Source organism: Balearica regulorum, chromosome 3 (genome assembly GCF_011004875.1).
Source record: "Balearica regulorum gibbericeps isolate bBalReg1 chromosome 3, bBalReg1.pri, whole genome shotgun sequence".
NCBI classification, from domain to species: domain Eukaryota; kingdom Metazoa; phylum Chordata; class Aves; order Gruiformes; family Gruidae; genus Balearica; species Balearica regulorum.
The window spans coordinates 44,535,683-44,562,312 of NC_046186.1; the positions used below are offsets into that span (position 1 = coordinate 44,535,683).

The 26,630-nt window shown below is 40.1% G+C and overlaps 2 protein-coding genes across 9 annotated transcripts in view; one reads left to right on the plus strand and one right to left on the minus strand.

The window, feature by feature from the left end:
* The window catches only part of KLHL32 (kelch like family member 32), a 130,673-nt gene extending 128,199 nt beyond the window's left edge, over positions 1-2,474 (plus strand). For all 7 annotated transcript variants that reach the window (XM_075747760.1, XM_075747758.1, XM_075747762.1 and 4 more), the window contains one exon: positions 1,320-2,474. In XM_075747760.1, the coding sequence (XP_075603875.1) occupies positions 1,320-1,481 (162 nt within the window). In that variant the 3' untranslated portion in view covers positions 1,482-2,474. The remainder of the gene's footprint in view (positions 1-1,319) is intronic.
* Positions 2,475-10,659: 8,185 nt separating this feature from the next.
* The window catches only part of MMS22L (MMS22 like, DNA repair protein), a 91,841-nt gene continuing 75,870 nt past the window's right edge, over positions 10,660-26,630 (minus strand). Inside the window, exons 20-25 of one of the 2 annotated variants that reach the window (XM_075747766.1) lie at positions 24,941-25,110; positions 17,427-17,638; positions 15,564-15,730; positions 14,048-14,144; positions 12,699-12,866; positions 10,660-11,366 (exon numbers count right to left, since the gene is read on the minus strand). In XM_075747766.1, coding sequence (XP_075603881.1) covers positions 11,285-11,366; positions 12,699-12,866; positions 14,048-14,144; positions 15,564-15,730; positions 17,427-17,638; positions 24,941-25,110 — 896 coding nt within the window. In that variant the 3' untranslated portion in view covers positions 10,660-11,284. The remainder of the gene's footprint in view (positions 11,367-12,698; positions 12,867-14,047; positions 14,145-15,563; positions 15,731-17,426; positions 17,639-24,940; positions 25,111-26,630) is intronic. The other variant, XM_075747767.1, reaches the window with a different exon arrangement.

Consider the following 26,630-nt stretch of genomic DNA (forward strand, 5'->3'; position numbering starts at 1 on the left):
GCCCTAGCGCTTACTGCTTCAAAGCTTGAGTGGAAGTTTTTTGATCCCTGCTGTAGGCAATAGGTTGTCCAAAAAAACTCTTCTGCTCTCTCATCTCGTATAAGAGCAGCTTGCCTGCAGATCCACGGCTTTCAGATATTCCCGTACAGAACCTGGGAATTCTTATCTTTCTACATTTTTCTGAGTGAAGCAAATCTGCATCACAGCCATTGCTTTGTGACCAGCTGGGCAGTTACAGACAGAAAACTCCTGTTTACATCTCAGTTTCTGCGCTTTTGCTGATAAACAACATTTTCATTAGCTTCCAACTAAGCATCTTAGTATTTAACCTCCCAACTGTCCCATAAGGCTAGAAGTTAGACTTAGCATAAGAAGAAAATGTATTACATGTCGAGCTGCTGGTCTTTACAATGAACACTTACTGCATGAGTTTCTAAAGAATAGCTCGTACAAGACAAGGAGTTAAACCCATGTTCTGGTCATAGTATAATTGTGTTTTACTAAATTGTTGGATACTGTATCTAACAATTGTTATTGGAAAAATTCATTCAAACTGGCTTGGATAACACTAGGTGACATACAGTGCTTCAGATGGAGTAATAGCACAGTATCAAGGCAGTGACTATGCTCTACCAACATGCTTGTACCTTTCAGTATTGCACCTGGGTTTAAACAAGTGAAAATGATCCTGGGATCTTGCTTGCTTAAATGGACGTTAGTCCGCATCCCCAAACAGGTCATGAACCGGCAGCCTGCCTGAGACAGTCCCTACATTGAAGGGAAAAGAATTGTAAGTGCTTTGGCAGAGCTGTGTGTGCTGCCCCTTCTCAGTTGTTGGCAGTGTGCCTGGCTTTAACCAGTAAAACCAGCCTGTTTATCTTCAAATTCAGCAAATTTGGGGTTGCTTTCTCTTTTGGAAGAAAAAAAAAAAAAATCCCCTTTTTCTGTATATCTTCAAGTCATTCATTTATTTGGCCTTTCTAACTTGGATAGAGCTCCCTATATACTAAGCTGACGAATGACTCGTACTTTGTGGTAACAGTAGCCCTCCTGTGCAGAGTACCGTACTTGTACGGTTGCACGTTCTGCTGCCAGAGAGCAGGATCCAATGTCACTGTCTGCTGCTGAGTGCCTGAGCTAGCGTAAGATTTGGGTGATGAGGACAGCAATAGGTCACCAAATCCATAAATACAATCTAAAAATGATCTGAAACTACCCTTCTGTTGGGATTAATAATACATATATGCAGTGTGTGCCAGCAAATTTGTTTCAGCTTTCTTCCGTGACCCCTGAAATACTTTGTACGCTTTGACCTGCAGGTGCTGGATGTTAGCAAGGAAGGGAAGGAAGAGGTATTCTATGGGCCTACGCTCCCCTTCGCTTCCAATGGAATAGCAGCATGCTTTCTTCCAGCTCCTTATTTCACGTGCCCCAACCTTCAGACTCTGCAAGTGCCTCACCACAGGATTGGCACAATGTGAGACAAGGAACATGCACTTCGTAAAATCAGAAGTGGAGGGGGGAAAAAAATCAAACCCTGTGTATAGAAGGGTTTCTCTGGATGGGTGAAAAGATCAATCTGCACGGGCTGCTGCTTTACCTTCACACATTTGTCTTAAAGCCGAATCATGGTAGGCGGGAAGGAAGCTACAAAAACTGTCTGCAGTTTCTCTCCTCTGCCTCAGATGTAGAAACATATACATGACAGCGTTTGGCGTTTCTGCTGGTGACTACTCGCTACCTGTCTCTACTTCATCTCCTTATGCAAGTTCGTAAAGCATTGTGAATGCTCTCAGCTCCTCTTGGGCTGCTGCTCTTTGGAGTCTGCACGTTCCGTTGTTCACCAATGGCACTTTCAAAGCTGATAAAGCTGTGTTTATGTTGACAAAGATGATATAATACTATGGTAATTATGCAACTTACTCAATACCTTTGGCAAAAAAGAGTAACAAATGTGTTGACTTCCAATTCCAAACTCACATCGTTTACAGGTTCTCATTTAATAATACTTCATTTGAAATTTAAATACTGCAAAGCAGATTAAAACAAAAATAAAAAACAAACAAGCCCTATAGCATATGAGGAACAGATAAAAATTGTCTTGGCTGAAAGACAAAGCCACCAAAGCCTCACGATTAAACCCAAGTCTGAACTGAACGTGTTTGTCTGAGAATCTACCGATTATTTGGGATGTCATTTACCAAGGTCTACTATCAAATAAATGTTACCTTCTGTCATATGATCAATTCCTCCTGACAGCTGCAGTCTTTTAATGGTGGAGATCAGCCTCTTTACTGTATAATTAAAATGTGCCATTTACTTAATATTTTTAATATCCAGTTTGCAAAGGGTCACCACATTTACAATTATCAAGGAACAGTCTCATTTTGTCCAACATATGGTCCCACAAATCACTGGTCTCCAGAGGCTAAACAGGTGTAGAACAATGTCAATATTTATTTATTTATTCTTTCAGTTTATATAGTGTGTCTCCATTCCGTACTCCAGGCATATGCCCGGTCACAATAAATACTCTAACCTGTTCCGTTTTGGCTTTGCTTGGCTACTGCAGCCACTGTCTCTTATTTCCATCTTTTACTTCCCTATCTAACAACAACTTCAATGTTTGTAAATACTAACCAAGCATGTAATTAAATCTTTCTCCATTTATGATTTACGGGTACTCTGCACTTCTGCGCTTTACCTATGGATCTGTTCCCTGCCAGCGTGCTCTCTGAGCAGACCTATGGAATTCCTGCTGACACTCACGCAAATGCCACGTGCAGCACGTGCGGCAGCAATAGCCTGCGCTTGCTGCTCTCCAGCAACAGGTTTGACTTTGTCCGCTGAGCCGTGTTTTCAAATCAAACGCATCTGCTGAGGGTCTGGTTAGCAATATAGGTGAATGAACTTCATCAGCATTTCGATCTCCAGCTGGGCAGTGGACTCACAGAACATCACCTTTCCTTTTCCTCTAATTTTCAGGTTTGAGAGTTTTATGGGGGTTTTTTGCTGAGCTTTCTCACTCTTGTTGCAAAGAGCAGAGCTGCAGCTGCAGAGTCTTTGCCTGGCACGCTAACTTGAGTGCTAACAATGTCTCCCCCTGCACGAAAAGCAAGCCCGCAGGCAGGCAGTACTTTTGTCTAACTGCATGGGAGCTGTATAGGCTGTGCATCAGGATTTTTTTTTTTAATTCCTTTCATCTCCTGGAAATGAGCATGCAAGTGCCAGCTCTCCTGAGAGGCCATTTACACTCTAAAAATCTGACTGCTGCCCTGCGTGGGCTGCAGGGCCCAAGCCTGGTAAGTGTTTGAAGTTCTACTTTTGGGTGACTTGCAGGGACACAAACATTCCGTGTCTTGTTTTCAAGAGGAGGGTGGCTAAATAATCAAAGCCTTGGGGCTTTGAGCCTCATCCCGCAGATACCACACCAGGTGAGTGATCAGCTTTCGCTCCGGGTGCAGAACTGACATACGCTTGCTCTTTCCCGGGTGGCGGGAGAATTAATTTCTCAGCCTTTGTGAAGCCCTGGGCGCTTCCAGACAATACTGCAAAGTATGTTATGTATGTCTCAACTTCCTTTTGAGGCTTTTATTCCTAGGCCTCATAGCTTACCACAGCTGTAGCTATGAAATCATTTCTGACCTGCTCCTTCTGGAGAGCGAGGGATTACGATGGATGTGACCGGCTATTGAGGGGCGGCAGCAAGCTGTGACAGAAGCCCAGGTTTGAGAAGCGGAGGGGGGCAGCTTCCTTATGCAAAGCAGCATGTGCCTCTTGGTTCACGGACTGAAAGGCAAGAAAGTTATTTATCATGTTTGTTCTGCCCTTTTGACGCTTTTACTGTTCCGGTGGTTATCACCAATTGTCTGTACTGGTGAATAGCAGTTTTAAACAGCTGTGCAATTGCATTAAATTAGTTAAGGGTACCACAGCCACAGAGCCTCAGGACAACACATATGCTCCTGTTAGTGTCAGGATTCTGCTCTGGCTCTTAATCATCAGGCTCCACCGATTACAGAGAAGTCTTTCACGGCAGCCTCTTAGCCCCTGAGTTTTTGTGCCATGCTTTCCTATCTGGGTCTTTTTGCTTTTATTGCAGGACCTACAGGACAGGTGGGGGTGCTTTGCTGCACCTGAAGTCAGACAATGCCACATAGTCATTGCCAGGTGAGCAAAACCCCGTGAGTTATTGCGAGGTAAGAAAAGAGAAGGGTGTGGATGCAAGAGCAGGCAGGGACCACACTGGTGCCAGCAGCGGCTCTGCCTTGGCTGAGGGCTCTCTGCTAGGGAGGAGCAGGGGCGGGAGAGCAAGGCTGCCTTCACAGTCGCACTGCAGGAGTAAAGAGTAATAGTTCATCCTTTATCATAGAATCACAGAATGGTTTGGGTTTGAAGGGACCTCAAAGACCATCTAGTTCCAACCCCCCCTGCTGCGGGCAGGGACACCCTGCACCAGCCCAGGTTGCCTAAAGCCCCATCCAACCTGGCCTTGAACACTTCCAGGGAGGGGGCATCCACAGCTTCTCTGGGCAACCTGTGCCAGTGCCTCACCACCCTCACAGTGAAGAATTTCCTCCTTCTATCTAATTTAAATCAACCCTCTTTTAGTTTAAACCCATGACCCCTTGTCCTATCAGTACATGCCCTTGTAACCAGTCCCTTTCCAGCTTTCTTGTAGGCCCTTCAGGTACTGGAAGGCTACTCTAAGGTCTCCCTGGACCCTTCTCTCCTCCAGGCTGAACAACCCCAGCTCTCTCAGCCTGTCTTCACGGGAGAGGTGCTCCAGCCCTCTGATCATCCTTTACCTAGCATACTCCACTTTTGAGTCCCAAGATACATTATCAGCTTTTCTTAGCTATAAATAATCAGCTGCTTTGTGCTTTTTATCCAAAAGAGACACAATTTCCAGAAGCAGCAGCACCAACGCCCTCTTCTGCCACTTTGGTCTCATACCCAAGCACTGACCAAAGAAATACTTCTATGTTATCAGTGGGTTGTGCAGCAAATCTGCTTATGATGTGCACTAGTGGTTTTGTAATCCTTGCATTTCTAGTTGTGGCTGATGATTTTCTTCTTAACTTCACAGCTTTCAGGGAAAGTACCCAACTCCCAGAATAGTTCAAACTTCTGCAACTCTTTTTCCTCTAAGTTTTGCCTTCCCTGGTTACCCTCCCCCAAAGCTGTACAGACATTTAGTACATCAGTTGCAGAATCATGGAGAAATAGATAATTGAATATTCACACATGCAGAAACAACACAGGCAGAATGTGGAACAATGTGGAAACAAGCGCAAAAAGAGGCGGCATCTGTTTATTGAAAATTAGAATGTAGAATACATTAAGAGGGCAAGGTTAAAACACTTCATCTGCAGGCAGAGTTTGTAGGGGAGGAAGACTTTGCAGGAAGTTTAGCACATACGACTATATAAAGGGCTTAGTTTTATTTTTGCAAAATGGGCTGCTTCGCCCCCACCCCCCAAGGACACATTTTAAAGAGGAAAAAAAGTGTCCACATAAAGATTGGTTTTCCCATAGAGATGATTATATATAGTTGTTTCACAGTAATGCCAGAATTAAAATGCTTAAAATGTTAACTCTTGCTGTGGGGAGATTAGCCCATGTTGCAATACTTAAAGTACTGAAGAACAGAGTAAGTATTTTCAGCAATACCCTCGACTCCTCATGTAATGAATGTTGTACTCATTTTTCCACCAGTGCCCATGCAGGTCAGTGTTGGCCCTTTCTAAAATCAATGATGAATTTAGCAAACTTGAATTTTTCCTGCTTGTTTAGGTGACATTCTACAAGGGAGATCCAAGACAGCATTTGACGGACTGTAAAATGTGGTGAATTTGTTTGTGACGCGGAATTATTCTGCTGGCATTTCCCAAGGCCAGCAAAGACACCAGATTTAGGTACTGGCTCTGAGTTTTATAATTGTTTTTTTATGTTTGTTTTATACATACCTTCACGTTTCGTACATTAAGTCTACAAAAGCTTTACCATTTTAAAGCTGCTCAAGTAGACAAAAGCCATATCTTAGTCATTCATCATAAAACAAGCTTAATTATGCTAGGACATATTGACGCTGCATCAGATTTTTAATCTTCAACATAATTTTATAACCATTGCTAACAGATGGGCTGATTACACTGAATTTGAGTTTTAAGTAATAGTTAAAAATTATAAAATATGATTAAACTGAAAATAGCCATGCATACATAATTTTCAGAAGCTACTGAAGGAAGGAAAAACAAGTGCAGTAAAACCTCTTTTCTTGTTTCCTGAGGGAAATACATTGCATTTGTGGACAGTTATCAAAGTTCCTTAAATGACTCTGTAAGCAGCGGGTCCTATTGGCAGTTCCTCTCCTGTGCAATTACAACAGCTCTGCAGAACCTTATTCTTTCCATAGGTCTGCAGCTCTATTCCAGCATAAAAGGCATAAATTTTTCTATTTCAGAAGCTCTTTTATTGAAACAAGTGCCTTCTCTCTCTTTTTTTTTTTGCCAATGAAAATGAAAGCAAGGAGTAACTTAAATTACCATGTTCCTGCTCTTTAATAACAATAACAAATGGGAAATTCTTACAAAATAGAGGGACAGCTTTGTAGGACTAATGGAAGTTGCATGTGAATTTTCAACAGAAGGTGTCTTTTTTTTTCTTTTTCTTTTTTTCCCCAGTTATCATTTTAAGGTTTCAAAGGAAAGATAAGCCAGACTTCCCTCTCCCTGCCATTGTTCATGATGTGCTGGACATCTGTTTCACGTCACAAGGATGATAATGGGGCAGAGGTGACCAGTATCCTGAATTCTGGAATAGGGAAAATATAAAAATGAAATACTTTCAGCTCTCAATTCTGTATATTGCAAAAATAAAAGGGCCCAGTAGTCCTCCTATCCACTTATATCCTGGAACATCCTCTGGTCAATGAGATTGGCACAGAAAATGCTTGCAAGGCTCACGGCTGCTGTACTTCAAACAGATCTCCTGCCAACATCATTAGCATTTCTAGATGAAAGGAGATATGGGGTATGGACCATGCAAGAGGCTTAGGGGAAGCAGCAGCTTACTGAGCTTTAGTATCTTGTTGTAACTCCATTAATATCTGATAATCCTGTAAAGTAATTAATTAATGTTCAAAATGGCTTAATACCACCAACTTTTCATATATAGTTTCTCTGAATGTCATTAGGAACTTTAGCTACAACCTTTTTCCAGGATCTTTTCACCCTGAATTATGGAAGTGACAAGTGCAGTAAATGTGCATCATTGCAAGCAGCTATTTTTAAACAACGCTGTCTGGAGCAGACAGGTGTGTGAGTGCAGCCAACACGCTCACCCACAGCGGGGCTTTGGCACATCGGCTCTAACCCGACTTTAGCAGACCATGGCTGTGTCTCTCTGGCATCGTCTTGCACCCACCACCAGTTTGCCTTTCAGCCCTGTGCTAATGGTGAGTGTTCTGTGAGCCAACAGGCTGACAGGCAGCATCACCTTCTGCAGCTGCACGCGTGGCCGGGTGCTGGCTGAAAAGAAGGGAAGGAAGGACGGACGCAGGTAGGGTTCATGGCAGCGCTGTTGCTCCAAGCCTGAACAAGCTGGGTGAAAGCAGCAGAACTGCCAGTGGCATCTGTCTGCCTGAACAGCAGCGAGTCGCTGACCCCAGCAAATCCAGAGTCCTCAGCCTGGCTGTGGCAAGCACCTCCTTTACGGTCTGGCATGCCCTTGGAACCATGGCCTGCCTCCTCCCAGCAAACTGATTCACACAGCTGCAGCTGTCAGGGGTAGGTGACATCCAAATGGCAGGTTCTGTTGTCTTCTCTGTAGCCAGTGACAGAGCTTGTATTAATTACTAGTCTTTATTAGATGCAGAGTAAGGCTTGGTAGGTATCTTTAAGAAGGTGATCTTGGGACATGCTTTTCTTCTGCTGCTGGAAATCACCTCGGATTTGAGGCATGATTCTCTTCCTGTAATTGTCCTGTCACAGACTCACAGAAGCCTTGTTTAACAGCTTCCCTGGGATACTCGGGACACAGCAGAAAATGGGTATCATCTGATCTATATTGCTTAGTGGAAAGCAGATCATCCTGCAAATGGATCAGCAGAGAAAGACTGCCCAGCACTGGCAGAAGCTTCCAGTAATTCACTGCCCATTACTCCTGAGAAACAAAGCCTCCAGAAACTGTAGGGCAGGGCAAGGCAGTGATGCATCTTCACCCTGGGCTCGGCAGCGGATTTCTGTTCTGATGGTCCCTGGATTTCTTCCTGTACAGTCTGGACAACAGATGTCTGACGCCCACAATGCAGAGAGCCTATGACCTCTCATTGAGCCTCTGGGCTTGGTATATGACTGACCAATAATACCAGAAGTGTTCTGCTTGTTCCAGTTCAGGTTTAAAATGCTTACAAAGTACCTGTACACACTGGCAGGAAAACTGCTGAGAAGCAAGAGGTAGAAGTAAGTTTAACATTAGGGATTTGTTGAGGTGCTCAACATTACTCTTGGTTGCTGTCCAGACTCACTGCACATTAAGTACCTGCTGGCTCAACTCTATGGTGATGTTTTCAGCTGCCAGCACCAAGCTCCGTGCCCCCAGGCTACTGCTTCCTGGCAGAACTACCAGCTGAGTTGCTTCTGCTTCCATACTTTTCGTACTCTGCACACAGGGTCTCATACAGACACCTCAGCTCACACCCACCAATTTCAGCCTTGCACAAATGCCCGTGGGGGATAAGTCTGTGGTGGAGAGAGAAGAGGAAAGCTGGGCAGGGGATGAGTTCCCTTCCTCTGACAGAGGTTAAGGATACCCCTCACCAATAGGTGCAAGTCTTATTTTCAGCTCCCCTCTTTACCTGATTTACAGCAAGGCTCTTCACTTTGCTTAATAAACAAGAGGACAGAGGCAGACTTTGCATCTATATGCAGATGAACTCTTCCTATCAGTAGTAGCAACCAGTGTAAAAGCTTTCCAGGATCTCCTGCTCTTTACCTAAGCAGTTTTCCATGCATTGTATAAGGAAGCTAGACATTTGTACTGTTTTTTAAACCAAACTGTTCATATGTAAAATAATATAGGAAGGTTTGAGTTAAATAATGTTCAGGCAGCATCTAATAAAGCATAACACACAATGCTTTTTAGTTCATGGTGGTTTTCATGTAGTGGTTTTCAAAGTCTTTACTTTTTCTATATTGTACTCAAATTCGGCACTTTTTCTTTTCTCCTGATTTTGGACTGTTGTTTTGGTGTATACTTCGTAAGTCAGTCTCAACTAGCAGTCTGCAAGCCTTCATCTCATTAATATTATCAGAACTGTCAGTCACATCTGCAACTGTCCATACCAAATAATTAGACCAAACCAGATTGCCCATTTGGCAGTGGTTGACGAATACGATGCAAAAATGCTCTATTTCTGTTTGCATTAACTTTTTGACAGAGAAGAATGATAATTTCCAAACTGTTTAAATTAGTTTCTCATGCACCAGGAGCTGTTACACATTTACATAAAGCTCTGTTGCTTTTTCAGAAACTTCCAACCACTACAGACAGCATTAAATATGTCTTTAACAACCCACTAAACACATCATTAAATATTACCACAAAATATCTGCTCTATCCTTTAAAAGTCAAAGGTTTTACTTTCAGGAAGTAATACTACAGTCAGACTTTTGTTCTGTAATCTACTGTGTGGTAGAACTCAAATTTTAAAGACATCTCTATTAATGTCTCTTGGAAAATTTTTTATTTTTTCTATTTATTTATTTATTTTAAAAAGCTTTTTAGAAGCACAATCCTCTTGAGATGAATAAAACTCCTCCCAGGTACAGAAGCTTACAAGGAGCCACAATGCAAGTTCAGTAAGTCACTTTCAGAATGAAAAGAACCTCCATGTTCTGCACTATTAAGTAGCCTAAAGAGGCTTTTAGTTACTGCATTATCTGAAGTAACGATAGCCGATTTAGGGAAAAACATTATCTAGTTCGACTTGATAAGATTACTGTAACGAAAGAGAAGCTGCTCTGAAACGATTTTAGGGATTTCTGTGGAACTATTAGACACAAAAATAATCTCTCCTTCCCATTAATATCATAACATTAAAATTTAAATAACTTTCAAAGTAAGCAGCTGTTCACCAGTGTAGCCACTAGGGGCAAACTACCTCTCCCAAAGTCCAGTAAGTAGTTGCAGAAATACAGGTTATTGAGGAAAGTGAAAAACGTGAATACCACAGGCATTAATCAAAGGTACCTGAGAACTTTTGGGGGGGGGGGGGGGGGGGGGGGAAGTAGAAAAAGCTACAGAGCTATATCTGTCCTGGAAAGATCCAAAAGATAATTCATAACACAGTAAAATATTTGCAAGATCCAACATTCCAGGCAAACAGGAATAATTACTAGCCTATGATCAAATGGAATAAATTCCCCAAATGAGTATTTTCTTTAAAAGTCTGTCATCTCTTCTTTTTTCTCACACCACTTACACCTAGTCTAAGTTAAATGGATAAATAACTGTGTCATGACTAATAACAAGATCGTGGGATCACTGTAAATTATGGGTTAAATTTAAGGACATAGTATTGAAAAGGAAGAGGAGAGGAAATCTGAACCTACCTTTTTATTGTATTGCCCACAAAGACAACAGAAGAGATTTTACGCTAGAATCTGAAAGACTTTAATGTTTTAATACAGGCAGAAGGTTAAGACAGCTACATACGTTTTGTACAACACATATCCAAGCCCTTGTAACAAACGACAGCTTCATCATACTGGTGCAACTCCTAGTGAATGCACGGCATTCAACAGGTTCAGTACTAGACGTCACAATTTTTCTCATTTTACTAAAATAATAAATTAGAAATTACAAAATTATGATTTGCTTAAGAACACAATGAGATTTTTCAAAAGTGCAGTGTGAAGAGGGTCAGGTCTTACTCCATGTGAATTGAGTTTTGTGAAATTACTCTGATTCTTTGAAGTCCTACCTCATACGTTGCAATACAGGCATCTGCTCATATTGACGTTTTACTGTGTGATACATTTGCCATACCTTTCGATTACCATTTAACAGTATATTGAGAGTCACCATTCAGATGCATGATAATATTCAAATACCACAGAAATGATTACAATACCTAATTTGGGGGGAAAAACCCCCCAAAATTGAGAAATATATTGCCATTGTAAAGATAAAGAACTTGGCTGGTGTGTCGTAGACTGTAGTTTTAGGTATCAACAGTGTCAGAACATTCAAGAGGAAAGTATTAATCACCAGCACACTGCTAACCTGTCTCATTTTCCAGTTTTTGTATCTCATTTTTTCCAGCCTCTGCGAGGTAAGATAAGAGTCTTTTATACGCTTCTCTGTTGAAAAAACAAGAGAATGTAACATGTTACTTAAACAATATCTCACACATCCTAGGAGTAAAAGCACGGAATTCCCAAACACATTGTTCACACCTTGGGATATTAAAACACAGTAACTCCCCCTACTCCCCCTTTATTCAACTGCTTTGTTTGCTGTGAATTTTTAGCATGGCCAGGTTGGAAGAAGAATAAGGATTGCATTGTCTATGGCTACAAGTGTAGTGAAGATGCTTAGAAGTCTACTTGCTTAGCATACTGCTGTGAAATAGATTTTTTTTTTCTTTTAAAACGTGGAGTTCCCAAGGCTTAGATGAGATTGGCATTCAGACTTCAGCATGTTTGCTACCTGATCTCTGCTTAAGAAATCTCTCGGTGACTCACGCTACAGCAGGCTGACGTAAGCCACTGGCACCAGGGTGCAGACCGGCCCTGGCACAGATTTAGATCATCATCCTCAACAAAGGGCAACAACCATTTAAAATAAACCTGGAATTCAGAAGGGGACTGTCACTCAAGTGGGTTTTTCAGAAGAGTGCCTATATGTGTTGGTGAGACCTTTCACCTTCAGTTCATGCTAATACTCTCCAACCTAGACAACATAATTACTGTTAAAGTATTATGTCTGACATTTAGGTCTATTCTAATTAAGGATTTTTTTTCATGAAATACTAACTTCAGCAAACAAAACTGCAGTTTTCATACTAGTTCCTTGCAATAACAACAGTGGACATCACCACTATAAGCATCTGATGCAACTTCTGAACTTTGCTTCTTTTATACAGATGGGTTTGCACTTTAATGTCTACAATGATTGCACAGACTACGTTAACATAACATTACTTAGTGGCTAGGACTGAAGAGGGAAAATCAGTTATTAGCGTTCTTACAATAAAATGTTCATAAGTCACCTTAGACTGCTGGGGAATGGAGCACGTTCTAAATACAAATTATTAATACAAAACAACAAAACATTTTTTTTTTTAATATATTGTAGGTAAAGGGATGAATTTTACCTTATTAACAGTATAAACAAAATGAAAGTTGGGCTATCAATACATTATCAAAAGCAGGTAGTATGCAGAGGTAACCCAGCTTCGCCTAAATTTGACTGGAGTCTGTAGCCCTAATGTCAAAGCATCTCTGGAAATCTTTAGCAAATACAGATGGCTTAAAACCATGAAAGGCTTGAGCAGAGGAAGATTTCTGCCTGAACACAGTTAAAAATCACTCAGTTTTGAGTGTCTGCACTGCTGCCTAGCATTGCTTGCTTTCAAGAGAATAAACCTCTACTGCTCATTGTCAAAACCCAGTATTAAATACAAAACAAACCTCTGTGCAGCATTTCTTCCAAGACCTTGTTTGTGCTCCGAATCCTTCAGAGACTGTGTGATTGTGGGAATCAGGCTGGTAACTAACGTCTGATCCAAGACTGCCACCGTTTCTAGTGTGCTGAAAACCCGGTGATCATATACGGCAGTATAGCCCTGGATAAACTGCCTGAGGGGGACATAAAGGCATTTAATGTAAGGTCAAAACTAGATGCAGAGAACATGCCAAGAACAACTGAAGAGTCTAATCAGAACAAGCAATCTGCTGCATGGCAATTTTCATATTGTTACACTGATACAGTCTACACGGAATACTTTCTTTAAACGAAGCTTTTGAAGGCTAATGCTAAAAATCCCACCCGTTTATTTTCGAGCAAATTAGCAGAATCTGCTGCTGTTTCACCAGGGCTGACTTGTTCCAGAGCACTTTACTTTGTAATTCATCTGAAAGCAAAACTAAAACATGTATTTATTATTTAATAAAAAATAACGATAATAAAGACTGCCAACAAAACAAGAGATCTAGATTCGCACCTGCAGAAATAATGCTGGCGTGTCTTATAAAGCTCCGCTGGATCTTAAGCAGGGCAGACCACGGATGGAAGTGCGCCCATTTGTCTTCCTGAGGGTTTGAGGCCTTTCAAGATCACAGATTACATTCAGACCAGAAGTAACACCCAAGGGATGACACATCCCGTGAAAGTGATGTAATCATGTACAGACTGGGCATGCCCACAAACATCCATTCTTATTTCAGTGAGTCTCTCTGGAGCTTTCATCTGGACATGACCAGTACGGCACCAGTGCTTAGTTTGCAAAATGTCATCGGGTTTCAGCCCATGCAGCTCTTCTACTGTATCCATGTGAGAAATAGGATTCATTTTACAGAGGTATGGGCTAATTACAATTTACATTATAATCTGTTATTTATTTGGCACAAAATCAAATCAATAAAAAATAAAAGCTGAGCTCGTTGTATGAGGATTTGATCTCCATTATATGCACTTCAAATTAGGCACACGTCTTTGACAGCACCTAACACTGACCATCACCACCCATGAGGAGTTTTTCCCGTTGGCAGTAGCAAGATACCTCTATTATATACCTTTCAAAACGGTATTTGATTCATCAAAAAGCAGGATCTTTCCTGCTTTCTATGTTTCTCTCTTTTTTGCTCTGGCTTTTTGGCCAAGCTATGTTTAAAACCAGTGCCAAAAGTACCATTATTTAAATACCATAAACAAGTGACAATGCAGTATGTTAAGGCTAATTAGTTATTTTAAAAAACATGTTTGTTGTCAAATTGGCTTGCCATAGCTTCACTGCCAATTGGCATGTTTTTCTGGTTACCTAAATACAGAAGTCAGCTGGGTGGCACGTTCTCCTCCTGACCCTGCTTGGCAGCCTTCTACCATGTACTGTACAATGTCTGTGGAGAATTTTTTAACTGTAAAAGAAAAATCACAAGATTCACACAGAGCTCTTGAACTGACCATCTGGAGAATGTCTTTCATGAAGACTAAAATTTTTAAATTAGGAAAAAAAAAATTGTTTTATCTTACTTTCACGGAAGGGAAATGACTGTGAGAGCAGTTAGTTTGGCTATAAAGAACAGAACGAATCACAGATTTATCCAAAGTCCTATTTTCACCTCCATTATCCTTTAAACATATAGATTTTTTAAGTACACTATGGTCGTCTTTAAGTCAAAGCAGAGACACACGTAGTGGAAATAGAGATTTTATTTAAATTTAAGTTCTGTTTGTATTCTTTAATCATTCCTATTTGAATTAAGAAAAGCAGTTGTGGCATTATATCCTGCCCAAAGCTATATAGATCTTCTCCTTACTTTCAATGGTGGATATTGTTCTGGTTTTACAGAGGGGAAAAAAAAACAAACCACAAAACCCCACTATTTTCTTCCCCTTAACTGTTTCCAAATAAATATTCGAGTTGTAAGATACAGCTCTTCCTTTATAAAGGTGGAACTGGGCTGCAAGGACTCTTCTTTAAGTGTGTGGTGGAGCCCTGCCTAGGGTCAGACAGCGAGCTGGTGGCTACAGCAGCACAAGACTTCTGGCTCATTCTACTCCACAGCACATTGCAAAGTAGGTGCTTCCAGCCTCAGGCAGGTGTGGCTGTGATGGCAGAAGGGGGAAGAAAAGTGTGCGATGATTCAGCTGATTTTCCAGGCATATCTTATCCTGGAAACTTTTGTAGACCAGAATCAAAACGTACTTTATTAGACAAAATTCTCAGGAGAAGTCAAAGGTGAATCCCCATTTTGCTTAATTTTGCCTCTACTGGCAGCAAGAAGTAGAAATTTTGAGCTTACACACACATGCACATTCATTATACAACTGTGGGGTGAACAGTGCTTCATTTTTTAAGCAGCTAAAAATAACGAAGTTCTTGCTACCAAACAAAGCATGCTAAAAGAAGAAAGAAGACTCAAAGATGCCTTCAGAGCACAACATGCTACTTTAATCCATTTATAACGCCTCTATGGGGAGAACATACGCTAGTCTTATTTGGTCTCAAACCTTTAGGTGCAAGAAAACTTCCACAGTTAGAGAGTCTGGGAGAAATGAGATGGGAGGGATGGGGAGAAAGGAAATGCTCTTCAGATTCCGGAGAAGTTGATCATTAGTTCATTAGAGAGCAAAACAAGGGAAGACTTCTCTGCCTCTTGGAGACGTAAGTCCCACACCAGTTAATGAAAAAAGAAAGCTTGTTCAGTTTATCTGGCCAAAGTACCTCATTCACCTCATCTAAAAGTCTGAAATAATGGGATGAAAGATGCTCAGCAGGGCAAAAAAATCTTACAGGTGTGCAGAGATGTATTTAAAGCAAACGAGCAGCTCACCTTGTAGCTCATTAACCAATACCAAGCATTTCAACACGGCTGGGAGGACTAAGTCAATGTCACATAGTTCAGTGCTCTGGGTTCTCTGCAGCACTTCAAGAATGAAAGCAAGAACCGAGGCCAAGCGAGGAGGTGGAGCGTTACCTTTGAACTGCATGTAGTTTTCACTGGGAAGACAAAGAAAACCAAACCAGAGTCTATAATTTGTTTTTTTCCATTCAATGCAAGCACCATACACCTTAAAATAACTGTGATATTTCAGCAGGAGGCCTATTACATAGATTTCTATCTTTATCTAGGCTCGACTAATGGCTCCTATTTGTCTTAGTCTTAGAAAAGACTCCCAATTTATCTGAGGACAGTGATGCCTTCTGACTCTTCTGTTGAGAGGGAAGTGAGAAATAACAGTACCATAATTATAGTTGAAAAGCCAAGTGTGACTATAAAAGTTAAAATACAAAGGCAGTTTCATAAAATAACCAAATAAAGGGAGGAGTCAAGATTCTAAGACACTAAACCAACATCCAAAATACAACTCTTGTTCAACCGCTTTATTTAGCTTTATGTGCTTTTGTCAACTCACAATCCAACTTGTGGTAACAGCTCTGCTGTTATACCGGAATCGTTATTTTATTTTTGTCCACAGTATGTTGTAACGGGACAGCCAATATCTGCTTTTGCTCCATCAAAATTAACACAGTCGTCTCCAGCAAAAAATTTGTCACAACGATAAAAACTGAGCTGTCAATTTGCAACACGAGCAAACTTTGCCATCAGGCACATTAAGTGTTCAAACTTGAACATCTTCATTTGTTATTTTTCCACAAAAGGATATAAGAATCAGAACTACTGTTGGTTGGACATTACAAATTACTTTACTGAAATCTGAAGACAATAAGTTTAAATTGAAGCATTCAGGAGAGAAGGAGTGCAGGTAAAAAGAACACAGCATTTATCAGTTAGCAAGAACACTCCCAGAAACTTCAAAATAATTTTTTTAGATATTTAATAATAGGTACTATCAGTTACCCAAACAAGGCACACATGTTTACTCAGCCATGCATCAATTAAAAACCACTGTCCTTTGTAAAACTTACTAAGGAGTGCTTCTACAACTTTGAAATGAAACCTGACTTTCAGAGATCCAAGTATTTCATTGCACAGCTTCAAAGCACTGCTACAACTTGGCAAATCAAAGTTGTAATGCTTCTGTATTTTTTTTGTATCGTGTGGTTTAATGTTAGCAACTCTGAAATCTTCGATGCCATTAATTTACTATGAAAATTTCACACAAATTTTTTGGGGGGTCATCTTCCACAAAAACGGTTCTCTGACCTGGGTAATACACCTCTGCTCACGTGGTTCCATTTCCTCCCCGCAGCAGCAAGATGCTCGCTAGCTTTCATATGACAAAATGGCTAGCGAACTCTGTACAAATAACTTAAGATGACAAAGTTTGAGTATTCATAAATTAAAAACATGTCAGAACTAAGATTATGAAATCTTAATTCACTCCCCACGTCTTAATTCGCACACCCCACGTTTTCCATCTCCCGTGGTAGCTGGAACACCTACGTACACCCTGACACTTCCAGAGCAACCAGGCCTCCCGTGCACAGGTAACTGTGGCAACTGTAAGCACAACTGTGTCCCTAAATACAGCCCGAGACACGAACATATGACGATGTATATTGGAGCGCAATTTGACGTATGCACGTTGTCCTTCCTTTGCTCCCTGCCCAGCAACTTACAGGCTCTTCCCACAGCCAAACTGTCAGTTAACTGAGAAGAAAATAGTGGCATTCCCTTTCTCGTTAGCTATTTGTGAACTCTGTGATGGTTTTTTACTTCACCGGTCCTTACTTTATGACATGCAGAGTGGTCTTCCGTAGACGGAGCATCTGGGGGGCTGTAATGGAACTGCATAAAGCAGTCAGCATAGGATGCTGTCCGGCTCCAAGCGCAGTCGGAGAAGAAGGGAGAAATCGTCCAAAATACTGTTGAATAATGCTACCAAGCAGTTGATTTAAATAGGCACCTTGTGTTTGGGACTGACAACATATAAAGGACAGGCCCTGTAGAAAAAAATTTTAGAAAGTGAGAAATTGAATTTTTAACAATACTTTGGAATAAATCTTTAAGAACCGTAGGCTAAATACTCGCTACACGCTGTGTAAACTGCTGCACACAGAGTAACTACGGCATGACACAAGCGTCACTAATTTGCTGCAGATATGATGGTATACAAATGAAAACAGAGCCAGGGCAAGGCTTGCAAAGGAGAGAAATCTTTTACTAGACTAATTAATATATTGGAAGATAAGCTTTGGGACATGCAAGCTCCCCTTCAAATCTCAAATAAAACCTTGGCATTTCAGACCTGAGAAAGTGTTTCTGTGCCCAAGACCTCCTCGTGTCTTTTTCAACTCTGTACGTGGTCTAACAAAGTATATTAGTCCAGTAAGATTGATGAAGGAAGAGAGACAATACCTCATCTGTTTGTAAAGCACCATGGGAATTTTTTGTATGAATGATATAGCAGAAAAATAAACACTTAGAATCACAGTCTGGCAAAAAAATTTTGCTCATAGTTTGAACAAATTAAGGTAAATTAGACACCATTTATAAGGTATTTGGAGCGGGGTTTTTTTGTTGTTTGTTCGGTTTGGTTTTTAAATCTGTTTAAGATAAGGCTAAAACTGCTGTGATTTATCCAATATAAGCTATATTGATCCAGAGAAAAATCTGTAATGAAAGCACTTGCCCAGAAAGTGCCTCTCTGAACACTACCCATAGTTACACAACATAGACATGGTACATCTCTGAAAAAAGATTATTTTTCTTGTTGGTACAAGTTGCTGTGAGAGAAAGTTAAGAGTTTCCTTCCCCTTCCTTTGATTACTGAATGGAAGAACAACAAATCACTAAGGAATAAATAAATAAATAAATAAATAAATAAATAAAGCCCACTGGTCTCTTATCACAAGGGTCACAGACAGTGGCACAAACAGAAGCCTCTTGAGAATTCAGTTTTCACAACAGTTCTGTCCAACAATAATAATGGCATAAAAAAAGTTCAAGCACAGAGTTCCCCAGACAGCAGCTTCAACAGGACTTCAAACTTCCACTATCACTGCAGTCCAGACTCCAGTTCTGGTAGGAGGAGTATCTGCCTGAACATCGATGGTTGCTGAGGTCAGCTGATGCCCCTAATATATGAATGAATAGTTCAAAACAAGCTGCTTTTGTTCCCAGCTACCAACAAAGAGTATTTCTGGTGCTTTTTGCATAGGAGCCCCTCCCCACAAAAGATTTTCATCTATACCTGTCTGTGTGAACATGACAGAACAATTCTTTCAGAAAAAAAAAGCAGGATGAGACACAGCTGAGGGTTGTCTTGGCACTTTCTTGAAATGGGGAGTTCCCACTTTTGGTTCCACAGTGAGCAAATACAAGAAACATGAGATTTCAAGAAATGAGGTGCTTCAGGACCTGCCTGAAGACTTGCTGTAGGTGGCCCTCTTGAACACAGACATATTCGGTCAGGGTTTAACTTCACGTGCTTCTAGACCTCCTTGGTAATTTTGGTAAGTGATAAAACCCACGCTTCCTGAACCGGGACTTTGAGAAACAGTTCCGATTCTCTCCTCCCTTTGTGTACATCCAACAAAATTTTGTAGGAAAAAGCAGCTGCTGCTATATCAGAATTCTTAAAAGTACTGTTGGCAAGTAGCAGACGCAGAGAGACTGTTACAGATGACAGATTATTTCATATAATTTCATATAATTATTATTATTTCATGAGTTACTGTTTTTAAGAAATGATCCTAAAGACTTAAAAGGTGTGATAAAAAGCAAAAAATATCAGAATTTAGATATCTGAAGGAACACAGGCTAATTTTTGCAGATCTTCTAATAGTTTATTTTGAAGATGAATCCACAAACCTAGCCTGATCCTTCATATACGCATTTTCATTTTCTGAGTTGAAGTAAACTGATTCTAATTTTTTGAGGTGTAGGCTGGGGAGAGATGTAATCTGAAAAAGAAGGAAAAGATTAAATAAAAAAAAAAAAGCCAAAACAACAACACACTACCCTGTCAAGACCATTGCTGAAAGATACTCTTCTTGACTAGAGAGGAAAAAAAAGGATGTAAGTTAACTAGTGATTTTTTTCTTTAGTTATCTGATGAGGATATAGAGAGCTCTTGAAACTCTGTAAGGACAGCTGTTAGCTCAAGAAGCATTTAGAAACACAGAAAATGCCTTTTTTCTGTAACCAAATGTTTTCTTTAGACAGGATTCTAGGTTCCTTTTTGGTGGGTCAGGCAGAGATGCTGCCTCTCAAAAAAGGTATAATTTTAAAACCATGTAGCAATACCAAAATTCTCTTTTCAATAAGGAGGAGGATCATCATTTTTCCTAATGGAAATTACAAGATTAGCACCAACAGCTTCCAAGATATAAATTCTTATTTCCAGTGAGAAAATAGCGAGAAAAATCAGCTTCCATTTTATTGGAAGGCAGAAAAATACCTCCAAACAAAAGCCCATTCTCTTCCACATAGCAGAAAAATCCATTAATAAGTCCTCACACAGGAAGGGCACATCTACAGCATCAAAGCTCTTCAGGGAAGAGTCGTCACACCTTTGACCCTGAGGCTTCTACTGTTCCCTAAAAGTTTGCAGAGAAGAATGTGGATTTCTCTTTTGGACATGAAGGTCCATTGACGTTAGCTCAACATTGCATTCTTTATTTTGGACTCTTCTTTTTCTTGCATAAGTGCAGGGAGCAACAGACCTGCACAAGGTCTGACAACGTCATATCCCAAGTGGCACAAGGGATAAATTACCAACACTGCACAATAGCTCCAAATCCCTCAGTACAATGGCAAAATATCCTAGGATACGCTAGGCCAAGGATGTGATTACAAGGAAATCACACAGAACTTTCTTCTTTTATATCCTACCAGTAATTAACAGAGATGAAGGAAGACTACTGTTCATATGAGAGAGAAAGAAAAACCATGCTACTGGACTGCAATTCAGGACCAGAGATCTGAAATCACATCAGACCCCTAGGATAATCCCATACAAAGCAGATGGACTTAAAGGGTTGATAGAGCCACCCTCTTTTTCTTAACTATGTTCTTTAGCCAATCTTCTGAGGTTAAAAAAACCCCAGAAAACCAAAGACATTTTAAGGGGAGCAGAGGGGGCATGACAACATCTGCTCCTCATTTTAGCAGAAAGGCAACTGATTCCTGCGCGTGTTCACTGCAGGAACCTTTTGTGGCCAGAGCTGCCTCGTTCTTCTGATTTAGCCATTATCTGTAAATCACCTGCGGAGAGCGAAGAACCGATTAGTATGGATTACTGGAACTATTCAGTGCAGAAATGCCAAGCTACCTAATGATGACTTACAATATCAGTCCTGCTGTTGGAATAAATCTGCTGTTCACCAATTAATGTTGTACATTTCCTATTAAACACATACTATAATTCACAAAACATATTAATAAGCTTGCTCAAATATCGGACCACAGATGTGGCTCACAGGAGGGCTTTTAAGGTCTGATCTCTGACAAATGCTGAGCCTGCACAGGCCCATTAAAATCACTGAAAATGTATGTGCCAAGCACTACTAGAATTAAGCTCTTTCTCCACTCTCCTGTATTTAGCTAGAAATCAACTATCTTCTGTGTTTGGACAGGATTAACGCTGATAAATCAAGCCGGGTATCTCACCTTTCCCATCATTATGTGTACTATGCTTATTCCATGCACCTCCACTGCATTCTGCAAGATATATTTAACCTAGGTATTTCTTCTTATTTTTAAAATAAGTTCTGTACACTGCCTCAATTCTTTCCCATGTTACTGGTACACATGTACCAAAATTCCTGCAAATCGTTCTCCAAGAAAATCCATCCAAGAGCAATCTCAACTGCTCTCAAATTTCCTGCGGGAAGCTTCAGCGATCCACGATCCCACAAATCGACGCAACTTCTTTTTACAATGGCAAAATATCTAATGTTAGATTTTACATGCCTCAGTATCTCATAATTAAGAACAGTTCCATAAACTATAAAACGGCTGTTCATTCATGTTCTTCATGCTCTACTTTCTGAAGTCCATCATTCAAACAACTCCCGAGGACAATTTTGATATTATATCCCAACAAAATCCTTCTTAGGTCATCAAGTTTATCAAAACAGATGATGCACAGTAAAAGAAATAATATCCAGACAGTAACCCTTTAGGCAAGAAAAAAATACTAGTTTAAAAGTTGCTAGAGCTGAGCTATTTTGACAAGGCAGAATCAGTGACTGAGTTTGAAGGACACTTCTAGATAAGTTCAATGTATAGTGGAGAACAGATCAATTGCCCAATCACTGATCTAAAGCACAGCTGTATAGCCAAAATTTATATATACAGTAAACACAAACATAACAAACTAAATCAGTCAGTCTAAACTGAAGAGAGAAATGCAATGTCTCATCTTAATTAGCGCATTTGAGAATTTATTTGTGCTTGTGTAAAATTAAACAAAACCTGTACTTTTGATCTATAAAAATAGATCTGTAGAGTTTGGGGGGGTAGTGAGTGAGGGTGGGATAGTCATCAGTTTTGATGAATTGTGAACTATGCTTTGAGGAGAGAAAAAAGGAGCTTCGTATGTTGCCCTAAGAGATGAAAATTTGGCCTCTGCCATTTCAGGGTGATGAACAAAGGCGATGCCCTCTCTTAGTACACCACAGTGACAACAACATTGTTCTTGTTTTAAGCCTGCTGCCCAAGTTCTGCGGCCAGCTTGCATTACCCTTACACAGAGTGTGACCGTTCGGGGACTTCTTTTTCTATACAATTCTACAGGATTTCCTAAGACTCCTGCATCAATGAATGTGTGAAATTACCTACTACCAAGACTGATTTCAAACCCTCTTCAAAACCCACATAAAAGGATCAAATAAACTACATTACGAACAGATTTGAAAAGCTCTGGAAAGAGGGAAATTTTGCAAACTAGTTAAGTTTTTGTGAGATCTAAGAAGGTTTTTCTGGACAAAGAAGGGGGAGCCCACACTGAAGGAGCTGAAGAAGAAGAATTCAGAACAAAAAAGAAGAGAAGATTGAGATGGAGCCTAGAACTTTACAAGATTGGACAAAAAAGAAAAAAAAAAAAAAGAATTGAAAAGACCTCTGAGTAGAAATGCTACTCAAGGGCTTTTATGCTTTGACTATGAATAAAGAATTTGCATGTATAAGAAGATACTTTGCACAAGGTCTCCAAACTCCTGTTTCTTTTGTGTTTTCATGTAACTGCCAAAAAGATTAAGTTGTAAGGCTATGTTGCTAACAGGGACAGATCTACAGATCAGTGTCTGTCTAACATTAGGGTGAATTAAGGCTCCTGCACTAAAATACCACTGCTCCACCTCCCGGGATGGGGCACCAGACCATAGGGCAGCCCCCCATGGAGAGCCTATCACACCTCACCAGCAGCTTCAGTTAGTCAAGGTGGGGCTATTGCCAGAGGACGCCCTTTGTCTGTCCTCCCACCATGTTTACATGCTTTCCTTCCTGCATATACTGTTTATCACTTTTCCGATAGGCTCATTTGGGGTTTTGTTTGTTTTGTGGGGCTAGGTACTAGTTGGATCAGCTCACAAATCACCCCACATTCACAGAATCATGAAAGCAAATTAAATGGGAATGCACTGGGTGTGAAAAGCAATGAATTTAGCCTTAAGCCAACTGTGCAATGATAACCAGAGAAGTCAGAGAGTGCCTAGAATCCATTCAATCTCAAAGGAGCTCAGACGCAGCACCTAAGAGACTATTTTATTTTTTTTAAACTGATATTGAAATATTTTCATTTTGAGTTGATCCCAAATCGGAATTTTTCACTTTCCCCAATAAAGGGGAAGGAAAGTATTTTGAAATTAATGAAGCAGTTTGAAGCACTTAAAAATGCTGGAACTTTTGCAAATACAATTAACAAAATGTAGAAGTTCCATACCGAAATAGGAAAAATAACTCATCCTCTTTGTCTTCTCTCCCCAGAAGTGTTGGTGAAATTAAAGAATTACTGGTTTTCTAGAAGCAGCACTTGTCCTAAAATAAACTGTTTGGGTCAATAAGATCATCTAGCTTTGCCAGAAAGCACGCGGGACTACGCAGCAGAGTGGCTGAAGAGTAGGACAGTGAGGTCAGAAGGCAGAGACCTGACAAAGAAAACAGGAAACAAGGGTTCCACAATGCTTGGACTTCAAAACCAACTTGAGTGGCTTCATCTTAAAACTACATCCGTATGTGCAGACTACAGAGAAACAGTGCTCTCTGACTAAAATACTAAATTAGGAAGCAGACAGTCACACTCTGTGGTAATATCAGCGTCCAGATGGTCTTACACGTATATAGCTTCTGAAAATACCTACGGAGCAGCAAAGCAAGTCATATTCTGCACATCATTATATAATCACATTCACTTCCACATGACATGCCATTGATCACAATGCAACTTTTGAAAGAAAGAATAAATCCAAGGGATGTTTATAATGTCACCACTGCACTGTTTCACAATACAATCCTGTAAAGTAATCAGTTAAGACTGCAATCAAAATGAAGACTAAGAGGGGAGGGCAAAAAGCAAGCAAAAAAAGACCCAAGGATTTACAAGAAAAACCACGTCGACTTATTTATTTAAAAAATATATCCTTTTCTCTTCCTCACCTGCAGGAATTAGTCTCTTTCTACAGCACCACCAAGCCTTACAGAGTTTCAAGAGTGACAGGTAAGCTGAGGGAAGAATAGGAGGAGTAACGGGCAAGAAGGCTTTAGTCATGTAAGTGTAAGCAGCAGGAATTTGATTCAGCAAACAGCATTCTCAAACTACTAAGATAAAACAGTGCCATGATACGCAGAGGATTGTCTTTTGTTCCTAAGAGCAACAAAAAAAAAAAGAGTGGCCTGTCTGTAATTATCTACGGTTAGCCAAGTCAAGGACAATGTAAAACATTTGTTTGCTCTGTCATCTCAACAAGTGTCTTGCTACATATTACGATTATTTGATCCACTGTTTCAGAAATCTCTGACATCAGAGACTAGAGTAAACAGCAGGTTGGCCAAAAGCTTCTCTATATACAGCGATTAGACTAGCAGCTCTGGAGCACAGCACAGCATAGCTGCATGCAATGAGAGGGAAGCCAATGGGGTGGCATTTTTCCTTCCGCTTCCACAAGAAGAAAAAAAAACCTCTTGCTGCTTTAAATTCAGTCAACGCTTGTTTTGATTAGGGAAAAAGAAAACATCCTCTGCAATATGAATCTTTTCCTGAAGATACGTTTGTCTGCTGATAATAGAGTTCAGATATTTACCTGAAGATAAAGAGGTAGGCTTTCCTGAATGGCAGACAGCAAAGCTGCAGGCAGTTCTTTGTCCTGCTGGAGCACAGAGTGCGGCAGCAGCAAGCAATCCACAATGCGGAACAGGAGTTGCTGTGCTTTGGAAGTAGCCAGTATCGGTGCCCAGAACTTTACCAGACATCCTGTTGAAAAAGAAAAAAAGGTAAACAAAAATAATCAAGAAATCTCAAAGCAATTTACAGTCGGGGAAAAAAAAAAAAAGGCTAATGAGGCAATTGTGTTAAATTAAATAATCGAAGAGCAGCAGCAGCAACTGAAATGTCTCACTCCCATGTACTCATTCCATGGTATGCAAAATGAAAGTATTAAATTGATGTAATATGTTACAATTACAAGTTTTTAGGGAAGTGAAGCTGCTTTAGGAAAAGTACAGTAACGCTAAAGAAAAGACAATTCTCACATCCCTGCAGAAAAATTAACTGAACTTGATACATAACGCTATTGCAATCAGCACACATGCACATAAACACGTACCTTACTGTGTGCATTCATTACATTTCACAGAGAGATACTGCCTTTGCCTTCCATTCACATTTGTCTAACATCAGGTGTGGCCAGACCAGCAACTACTAACACAGTGATTCAAATCTTTCAAATTGTATTTAATGCACCTAATTTGGCAGATTAAAAAGAATGTGGGGCAGCCAGCTCCATTAAACCAGCATGGTCTCTCCAGACCTTTGTGGGCTCTCAGTCCACAAAACGAGAGCCTCGGAGAACACCTTTCTTGTTTTCAGCACATTAACGTAGCACTTGTGCAGCTTTGAGCCAGTTTTAAGATCTTGCTTTTGAATTGGAAAAAAAAAAAGGTAAAAAGGTGTTGATGTGTAAATACTCTGACTTTGAGAAACATCACTACTGCAAGTGAGGTGCAATTTTTCATGAGAAAATAACTCTATACTCACGAGTGTTAATACCCAAAATACAGATTAAATAAACCAAGATTCCGATGTAGCAGTTCCCACAGACATTCTTAAGTTTGTATTTAATTAGAAGCAAGAAGTTTGCTGGGTTGAAAGTACAGGAATTTCTCAAGAAAATATGTTTAATACTTTGAAAATAATGAAAGATCAAAAGTAGGCTGTTACAAGATATTATTAATCTATAAAAATCATCCATTACCATCTCTAAAAGCAACACAAAACAACATTAATCTTGTGGAGTGAAAGAAAACACAATGATCAATCATAGAGAAAGAGAATGATCACTTAACAATACTTCTAATAATGTTGCCTAAGCTTCCTGTTTTGAAAGAAACATGCTCATTCTGGCCAAAAGTACTCCTCCTGTTATCGCTGCTGTGATGTATGGGACAGTAGAAGACACAATCTGACCACAGACAAGAGGTGTTTAGATTTGTTAAGTTTCTTGCTTTGTCTTTATAATTTAACAAGTCCACAGAATGTGAAGTGACTGAAATACACTTAAATTTTTTTCTTCTTTTAAACCTCTTTTATGTTTTCTTAACTAAAAAGAAAGGACAGTTTCTTGTACACAACAGCATGACTAAAGATTGATCATTTTCTACTGCAAAGAACTTAAAAGAAAATATCAATTCAAAATTACTTTACAAGGCTCCAACCCAACATATGGATATCTAAAATCATTTAATTTGACATGTGTCTTGTACATCAAAATATGC